The sequence below is a fragment of the Dipodomys ordii genome, unplaced genomic scaffold (assembly GCF_000151885.1).
Source record: "Dipodomys ordii isolate 6190 unplaced genomic scaffold, Dord_2.0 Scaffold107, whole genome shotgun sequence".
NCBI classification, from domain to species: domain Eukaryota; kingdom Metazoa; phylum Chordata; class Mammalia; order Rodentia; family Heteromyidae; genus Dipodomys; species Dipodomys ordii.
The window spans coordinates 1,545,313-1,555,106 of NW_012267323.1; the positions used below are offsets into that span (position 1 = coordinate 1,545,313).

The 9,794-nt window shown below is 48.9% G+C and overlaps 1 protein-coding gene across 1 annotated transcript in view; it reads right to left on the bottom strand.

Annotated features, from left to right (window-relative positions):
- Positions 1–9,794, bottom strand: part of Nek11 (NIMA-related kinase 11) — a 115,698-nt gene that overhangs the window by 14,124 nt on the left and 91,780 nt on the right. Inside the window, exon 14 of the mRNA XM_013028041.1 lies at positions 6,265–6,364. Coding sequence (XP_012883495.1) covers positions 6,265–6,364 — 100 coding nt within the window. The remainder of the gene's footprint in view (positions 1–6,264; positions 6,365–9,794) is intronic.

The window sequence follows — 9,794 nt, forward strand, 5'->3', positions numbered from 1 at the left end:
AAAAGGAAGGGCTGGAATGATGGCTCAGTGGTAGAGTGCTTGCCTTGTATGCATGAGGTCCTGGGTTTGATTCCTCAGCACCACATAGGCAGAAAAAGCCGGAAGAAGTGCTGCGGCTCAAGTAGTAGAGTGCTCGCCTTGAGCTGAAGAGCTGAGGGACAGCGCCCAGGCCCAGAGTTCAAGCCCCACAAACGACAAAAATGAATAAATAAATAAAATAAACATAAAACAACAGCAAACACCACATCGTGAAATGCAAGCCTCAATCCCTACCCCTGAAACTGTTATAAATCCGTAATCAAATATAGACAAACATTTTCACACGTGAGCACATTTGGAATCACTTTCTAAAATAAACGATGGGGGGGGGGAGAAGACACATCATAAACACAATCCTTTTGGGGGCAACAGGAAAGTGACAGGTGGTCTGGAGTCGCAAAACTGTGGTGTAAATGTATTCTTAGGACTTGGGAAAGGCTGTCCTATTTATGCAAGGATACACATTTGAACATTTGGGGGGAGGGAAATTCACAAAATAGAAAATTCTATTTAGGGGGAAACCTGGCTGTTGTATTGTGATTGGGGGGGGGGAAGGGAGGGAGGGAGGGCCGTTTCTCCTCTACGCTGTTTCAATTAACGGAGTGTGGAGATGATCTGGGGGCTCTGGCTTGTTCTGGCTGTTGCTTTCTGGGCCTCAGGTCTCATGCTGGCTTTCCTGGGTCCCGAGGCCCCGCTACTACTGCTGCCACCTCTGCCGTTGCTTCTTCTGTGTTACCCCCTCCACGGTGGCTGTGCCAATGACGAGAATGATAAGCAAGCCGTGACTGTTGCACTTCAGCCGGCTCCACTGAGTAATGTCCATCCCCTGGACCTCTCAGCCTGCGTCTCCCTGCCTCATCCGCTGCACTTCTTGCGTATCATTCCTGGGTTCTACCTTCCTCGTCTGTTATCATCTTGGTTGGTGTGCGTATTATTATTGTCCTGTGACTGATTCTCTTCTGGCTGGCAAGCTGTCGCTGAGTTCCACACATCGCCACCTGCCTGTCCATGAGGAAGGCCACAGGTCTCACTAGACCACCACGCCAGAGGCGGCCCTTCCCACTTTTGGGGAGTACAATCAATTCCACCCATCCACCCCCCACCCCCCCGACACATACTGGGCTCTCATTAAGAAGAGGGACATCTACTGGAAAAGCAGATTCCTCGCATTTCACTGGAAATTTAAAATTATATATATATATATATATAATATATATATATATATATATATATATAAATTTCCATCATTTTCCTCAGCCACTTCCACAGGAAAGCTTTGATTGGACCTCTTTCTCTTCTCAGGGCAGATGCTTTCCAGGAACTGGACAGGCATTCCAGAGAGAGGGTTGGGAGAGGGAGAAGCAGCATCCTCGGATGAAAGGCGGTAAAGGACGGAAATGAATTTGTAGAACCATCGTGGAAGCTGACACCTGTTCTGGACGGAAGAGGGCAGGTGGAGCCGGAGCCGGGCTTAGCATCTGCTGGGGTGGGGGTGCCGGGGATGGAGGGGCTGGTGAAGCTGCTGGGTTTGAGGGCCTTGGATCTCCTCTGAGGTGAGGGCTTTTGGGGGGTACAGAATGCGGTGGGTCACAAAATGGGGAACAGACTGGATGATATCATCTTTCCCCTGGGAAAGCGAAGTCTGTGACCCTGCGTGGGTGTTCTGCGTGGGTCTGTAGAGAGCTCCAGTTTACAGATGGAAAGAGAGGAAAGGGGGAAACAAGGCCAGGAAAGGGAATGGAAGCTTCCTGTGTTCAGTCAGACCAGAGTTTTGTTCCAGGAAGACTTTGGCCACATCTTCGCATTACACGACATTGGAAGGACCAGCCCTGGGTCACAAGGCTGAGTAATAAAGCTGTAATGTTCTGTGTGTGTGTGTCGGTTGTGGGGCTTGAACTCTGGGCGCTGTCCCTCAGCTCTTCAACTCAAGGCAACCGCTCTACCACTTGAGCCACAGCGCCACTTCCGGTTTTCTGAGTGGTTCATTGGAGATAAGAGTTTCACGGACTTTCCTGCCTGGGATGGCTTTGAACCAGGATCCTCAGATCTCAGCCTCCTAGGATGACAGGCGTGAGCCACCAGTGCCCGGCTATAATGTTCTTTATTATTTGGCGTTATGGACTGAGTGACTCCAAGTTACCAACAGGAGGCATTCGCGATTGCTTCATTTCCCATTTTAAAAGTCAGTTGGCTGACTCCATGGTGATTTTAAAAGCCAACAGCATCAGCAAAACTTGCAGCATTACATTACCAATCTTTATGGATTGTCCATCTTTGTGACCCTAAGTACCAAGGGTCCGTCCTGTGAGTCAGTAATTGTAATAAAGGTCACATCCTGTGACCTCGTAATTATAAGACATTTATCTTAGGAAAGAACCTGGAAATTGGAAGTAGCATTAGGTTAAAAAAAGTAATGCTTATGTCAACATTATATATGAGTTAGAAAAGCTGAAAACAATCTAGAAGGATATTCCATTATAAAGAAATTAATGAGTTTGGGGGGCATTGAGTAACATTGGAGAATGTTCAAGAAAGGTGGATTGAAAAAGGCTGTGACATTAATAGCCTATTTTAAAGTTAATATTATATCACAAGACTATCCCAAGTCATTCTGTGAAAACAGTGTGCTCGAGGGCTGTAAAACATGTTAGTGGATGTAAATATAGTCAACTATTAACTATAGTTGACTGTATCCTTATGTACATATAAATACATATGTACACACTGTAAACAACATAAAGATGGGGTCACAGCAGGGTACTGCTCTGCATCTTTTTTTTTTCTTAGTTGACAGTATAATCCAGAGATCTCACTACATAAACACATGCACGTCTTCTTTACTTTTATTTTTTTTTTGTGGGTCATGAGATTTGAACTCTGGGCCTGGGCGCTGTCCCTCAGCTCTTCAGCTCAAGGCGAGCGCTCTACCACTTGAGCCACAGTGCCACTTCTGGTTTTCTGAGTGGTTCATTGGAGATAAGAGTCTCATCGACTTTCCTGCCAGTGCTGGCTTTGAACCTCGAGCCTCAGATCTCAGCCTCCTGAATAGCTAGGATGACAGGTGTGAGCCATCGGCACCTGGCCCTCGTCTTTTTCCTTTTCCTTCCTTCCTCCTGTTCTGTGCTTTCTCTCCATCCTGTCTTTCCTCCCTCCTTCCTTCCTTCCATTCTACCTTATTTTATCCCATGGGAGAAGACCGAGAGGGACAGAGCTAGCTTGAAGATGATGCCAGTTTAGAGGACAGCAGGATGGGCCTGCGCAGAAGCCGTCCAACGTGGCTGGTGGGTGGAGATGCTCAGAGCATCACTGTTTAGACCACGCCTACTTCCAGGGGGACCAACTCACCGTGGAATTGGGTCATATTTACTGTGCTTCACTTTGAGGAATCTGGCGACAAGTTCTGCCCATCAGAGTCCTTTCAAATGTCCTTGGTCCATCTAAAACCTGATGCAGTTACTGACCATGTCCTTATCCTCATGGAAATTGCTTGCATTCACTTCAGTCCCAAGGGTACCCACAAACCACGGCTCACCCCATTTATGGGGGAGGGAGGTGTTCATTTGAGAATGGGCCCATGTGGACACAGCACAGTGCTTTTAGGGGCGGCAGATAGATACAAATAAATGGCATGTGCCATGATGGTTCTTCACTCTTCCGGGAAATCTGGCCATGGTTTAGAACAACCACAGAATGACCTCTCTACCTGATGTGAGGAAAGAAAACAGGCTGCTCACTGAGATTTTGTTGTTGTTGGTCGTGGAGCTTGAACTCAGGGCCTGGACGCTGTCCTTCAGCTCTTCAGCTCAAGGAGAGCGCTCTACCACTTGAGCCACAGTGCTACTTCCGGCTTTTTCTGCTTATGTGGTGCTGAGGGATCGAACCCAGGGCCTCAGGCATGCAAGGCAAGCGCTCTACCACTGAGCCACCTTCCCAGCCCTGGCAATTAAGTTTTAAATAATAAAAGCAAGAGATGAAAACAAGGGATCAAGGATAGAAGCTAGTTTTCTTACAATATTTTGTCATAGATTGAACCTATGTAAAGATGTTCTATAAGAGCCAGGTGCTGGTGGCTCATGCCTTGTCACCTAGCTTCTCAGGAGGCTGAGATCTGAGGATCGTGGTTCAGCAAAGTCCATGAGACTCTTTATCTCCAGTGAACCACCAGAAAACCAGAAGTGGTGCTGTGGCTCAAGTGGTGGAGCACTCGCCTTGAGCTGAAGAGCTGAGGGACAGCGCTCAGGCCCAGAGTTCAAGGCCCCACCACCAACAAAAAAGAAAAGAAAAGAATCTGGCAACATAGTACACAGCCCTTCTTTCCTTCCAGTGTGGCAATGTGCTTCTTACGTTTCTACAGTCTCTACCTTCTCCTGTCCCCAGGGGATGGACATATGAGGACTTGCAATCCTTAGCTAAGATGAGCAACCTTGTACACCCTGCCTTTTTTTGTTTGCTTGTTTCATAGCCCCGTTCCTTTTGAGATACAGATTCCTAGAAGGAAGATGGCCTGGCCTGAGGAGGGAGGAACATATCATTTTGGCAGAGCTTTCCAAGTTCCATTCTGCATTCCCCTCAGCAGTGTATGGTGGTGGTGTTTCTTCACACTGTAATCAAACTTCTGAATATGGTTTTATAGTCTCCCTCACACACATTTTTTTTCCCCCTCTTCCCTTGCAGTCTTTCACTGAGAGGTCTGTTTCACTTGCCTGTGGTTTATTACTATTTTGGAACTTCAGAAGCTGTTATTTTCATGTCCCCAAATCTCAGTGTGGAGTGGAAGGGTCCATTTCAGGGCTCCGGTTTCAGCTGAGGTTTTCATCTTCTTTATTGGAAGCCCGATGGTGCTGTTTGCAAAAGCGACTGGAAGTTCTATTGCTTTCTTGTCGCCACAGGTGCATGCGTGCGTGCGTGTGTGTGTGTGTGTGTGTGTCCGAGCTGTCATGCAGACTGTTTGCAAGGTCTTTCCAAGGTCACACACAACAGCCGGGCAGAGTGCTGTGGTGACGGCTGTAGTCAACAATATCAGAACTGCAGAAGTCACCAGCCAGTTCCATAAAGCCACACAGAGGTCAAACCCGGTAATTGGCTCAGCCTGGGAGAGCTGGCCTCCCCTGCTCTCTAAGGCCTCCTTTCTCTTTCAATCATGCCAAGACCTTGACCCAGGAGGGCTAACCTGAGACCCAGAAGCCCAGGCCCTTTATTGGTCCTTCTCATTAAGCTCTCCAACAGTGGATGGCTCAACAGTGATTCCCTGAGCTCACCGTACAAAAGTATGACACGCGGGAGAGGCAGGAGGTCTGGACTGGTGTCAGCTCGGGTTCTGGGGTGGGAGGCTTGCTCTCCTGGTATATTCCCCGCCCCCTCCCACCGTGCTGGCCAGTGTGCAAAGCCTGATGCTTTGTGTAACACACACCCCGTGCTGTAGAAAATGTCAGGGCTCCATTTTAGAGAGAAGTCTGGTTAAAACTGGGTTAAGAGCCAGGCGCCGGTGGCTTACGCCTTTCATCCTAGCTACTCAGGAGGCTGAGATCTGAGGATCACGGTTCAAAGCCAGCCCAGGCAGGAAAATCCGTGAGACTCTTATCTCTAATGAACCACTCAGAAAACTGGAAGTGGCGCTGTGGCTCAAGTGGTAGAGCGCTTGCTTTGATCTGAAGAGCTCAGGGACAGCACCCAGGCCCAGAGTTCAAGCCCCAGGACTGACCAAAAAATATCAAATAAATAAAAAAGGAAAGAAAAGAAAACAAGAAGAAAAAAGTAATTTTTGTGATACATGGAAGGAATATGAAATGAATGTTTCATATGTTTATAGACTGCTGGTGGCTGTTGGGTTACAAGTGCAGTTTTGAGCAACAGTGGGCATTTTGTTGGGTCAGCTAGTCTCGGGTATTTTTTTATTTATCTATTTATTTTTGTCGACCGTGGGGCTTGAACTCTGGGCCTGGGCGCTGTCCCTGAGCTCTTCAGCTCAAGGCGACCGCTCTACCACTTGAGCCACAGCGCCACTTCCTGGTTTTCTGATGGTTTCATTGGGAGATAAGAGTCTCACGGACTTTTCTTGCCCGGCCAGGCATTGAACCGCGATCCTCAGATCTCAGCTTCCTGAGTAGCTAGGATGACAGGCGTGAGCCACCGGCGCCCCGCAGCCTGGGGTATGTTGTAAGGCAGCGTGGGGTGAGTGGCTTGCTCGCTATACCGTGCTGGGACAGGCAATCCAGGGCTACTCACTCCCTTATGTGCTGCATCCTGGCTCTGGCCATTGCTCTGTTGAGTTCTCTGGGTCCCGGGGACCGGTCTTCTGCCTCCGTACTGGTGGTGGTCCTTGTGTCTGGAAAGCAAGGCACAGCCTTTAGTGACGCAGCTTAGGGTGACTTTCAAGGACAACCACAGAACAGACGCTCATCCGCCCTTGCCACAGGTAACACGGCACTCCTTAGAGATAAATTCAATTTAGAACGTGCACATTAAGGATATTGACTCCACCTGATAAGATTAGATTATGTACAGTTCCGGTTCGGTTCACGCGAGGAATTTCGAGACCAAGCTGGTCCCACTCAAAAGATGAGCTTAGCTTGTTAGGAAACTCTGAAATCTCTCTGCCCTTAGCAAGTGTACTTGGGGAGACTTCGGCACGTGTGGATACTTGTTTTCGTGGCTGAGAATCTCTGCTCATAAGCTTAGCTTCCCCTGTGTCTTAATTTAATATCTGACTCTTCGCTCGTTTTGTAATGCTGATTAGGGGGGTGACAGGAGCCCTGACTTCCAGCAGAATGAAGTAGAAAGCCAAAAAGGGGTACTCAGAAGGGTAAGAGTTGTTCCTACAAGTTGAGGTCTTGGGAAATCTGTTGAGAGTAACATTTTCTCCTGGGAGACCCTGGAGGCCATTATACAAACTCGCTGGATCTGAAGGGAAAGAGACAGCCCTTCAAGTGAAAGATGGCCTTCTTTCCTTCCTTCCTTGAACTGTTTCTTTGGCTCAAAGTTAGCGCTCTACCACTTGAGCCACAGCGCCACTTCTGCCTTTTTCTGCTTATGTGGTACTAAGGAATCAAACCCAGGGCTTCATGCATGCTAGACAAGCACTGTACCACTAAGCCACATTCCCAGCTCCCCGCCCTCTCCTTTATTCTAATTTTATAAAATTGTTTCTGTGAGGGCTGGGAAGGTGGCTCAGTGGTAGAGTGCTTGGCTTGCATGCATGAGGCCCTGGGTTTGATTCCTCAGCACCACATAAGCAGAAAAAGCCAGAAGTGGCGCTGTGGTTCAAGTGGTGGAGCGCTCGCCTTGAGCTGAAGAGCTGAGGGATAGCGCCCAGGCCTAGAGTTCAAGCCCCATGACCAACAACAACAACAACAAAAATTGTTTCTGTCAGGGTGATGTGCAGAGAGGTTATTATTGCTTTGTGAGTTGGGTAATGAGTACATTTCCTTTTGGAAATGGAAAAACTCTTATTTCATTAGGAGCTGGGGCCATTCCTGTCTGCACACATCCTAAGTGTGCATTTCCACAAAGGACCAGCAAGTGCCTGTCGCCCTATCTGCAAAACTGCGAATTGTAGCTGCCAGAGAAGAGATCAGTGCAGTGGAATCCTTGCTCATTTCTCATTTGGAACATGTGATTCTCCCCACCCCCTCCCGCCCTCTGTCTCTCTCTCTTTTTCTTGGTGATGATCCTGGGGTTTAAACTCAAAAGCCTAGGTGCTATCCCTGAGCTTTTGTAGATGTCGCACTCCTGCTATTCTTTGAGACACTTCCGGTTTTCTGGTGGTTCACTGGAGATCAGAGGCTCACAGACTTTCCTGCCCGGGCTGGCTTTGTACCACGATCCTCAGATCTCAGCCTCCTGAGTAGCTAGCATGACAGGTGTGAGCCACCACCGATGCCGGGCGGGTCAGTAGCTTTTCTTCAATCGTCTTGCCTAGAAGCTGAGAGGTTCCTGAAGACGCCATCTCGCCTTGTCAAGCAATCCACGTGGAGCTCGAAACCCACTTGTGACAAGAGCAGAACTGAGATGCCCTCTGCCCCCTCTTCTCTCCTCTCCAATTCCCCGCCCCCCCCCCCCCCCCCCCCCCCCCCCCCCCCCCGAAAGCGACAAATCCTAGAGGTTTATGCAAATAAAGGTCAAAGCAATTTCTGGGCAAGCTGCAAGTTATTTTAAGCTGATCACCCAGCCCTAGGGCTCTCAGCACGGTGAGGGAAGAGGCTCAGCCTGGAGCCCAAGGGCAGAGCTCAGGGAAAATGTCATTTCAAGCCACATGGTTGGCGAAGTTTGGTGCTCAAGAGTAGATAAATAAATAAATCCATTTTCAGTATTTCCCACTGGCCCTTCTTTCCCACCTTCTAACGTGAACAGTGGGTGTTTTGTGCCAAAGAAAAGACGGCAGGTTTAACAATTACGACAAGACAACCCAGTCTGGAATAAGAGACGTCTTTTTTTTTTTTTTTCCCCTTGGTAGGTCGTGGTTCTTGAACTCTGGGCCTGGGCGATGTCCCTCAGCTCTTCAGCTAGCGCTCTACCACTTGAGCCACAGCACCATTTCTGGTTTTTGAGTAGTTCATTGGGGATAAGAAGAGTCTTAGGGAGACTTTTCTGCCCGGGCTGGCTTTGAACTGCGAGCCTCAGATCTCAGCTTCCTGAGGAGCTGGGATGACAGGCGTGAGCCACTGGTGCGGGGAAGATAGTATGCCTACCCACCAAAGCAACGAGCAATCGAAGTAAGCAAATACTCAGCAGCAAATAGCGGGGTGCAAGGACACCCGTCACAAGCATTATAACAGCAGTCTCTTTCCCGCCTGTGAAATACTGAAGGCTAACACTTGACGGTACCCCATGGAGATGTGTTGACAATGAGATGAAGGCAGCCTGGAGTAGAGAGGCATTAAGCAACTCCAAGTTGTGCTTCTCAAGAAGGCAAAGCTCAGCTTGTAATGATAATATTGTCACTTCTGTGATCTTTCACCAGCAGAGCTGTTCTTCCCGTAGGAGTGACAGCTTGATGATTCTGACATTTTAGCAGCAGCAGCAGCAGCAGGAGCGAGGGGGTGGGGTGGGGAAGTGTCTTCTCTTATTTCTTCCCAAAGTGCCTTCTGAAATTACCCTTTAAAGCTGCTAGCTGCTGGACATTATAGCCCGGCACCGGTGGCTGTCATCCTAGCTACTCAGGAGGCTGAGATCTGAGGATCACGGCTCAAAACCAGCCCAGGCAGGAAAGTCTGTGAGACTCTCATCTCCCATGAACCACCAGAAGACCAGAAGTGGTGCCGTGGCTCAAGTGGTAGAGCGCTAGCATTGAGCTGAAGAGCTGAGGGACAGCGCCCAGGCCCAGAGTTCAAGCCTCTCATTTTCTCAAGGCCTTCCAGAAGTAGCAGGTGCCGGGAAGACAGGCACAAAATGATCACCAAACAAACTAACTAAAAAACAAAACGAGTTCCGGTGGCCATGTTCCTCCTCCTGCTCTTTGGAATAGGTATGATGGAAGATTCACTTCACATCATCAAGGATTGGAGGAGCGTCAATATTTCAGACCGTGCTCGCCATTCAGGCTCTGGGGGCAATTGCTCAGCTCCAAACTGACAGCCTGAAAACAGTCCCAGGCGCCAGGTAAGGGGAAGTGGCCAGGTGCAAGGAACACTTCCTTTCCAAAGCAGGCCTTGGTTTACTGACCCTAGCCTCGAGGCTGGAGAATGTGATTTGGGAGCTGGAGGTCACCAGAGAATGCCTCCCTTTGACAGATGGGGAAACAGAGGCCCAGAGAGGCT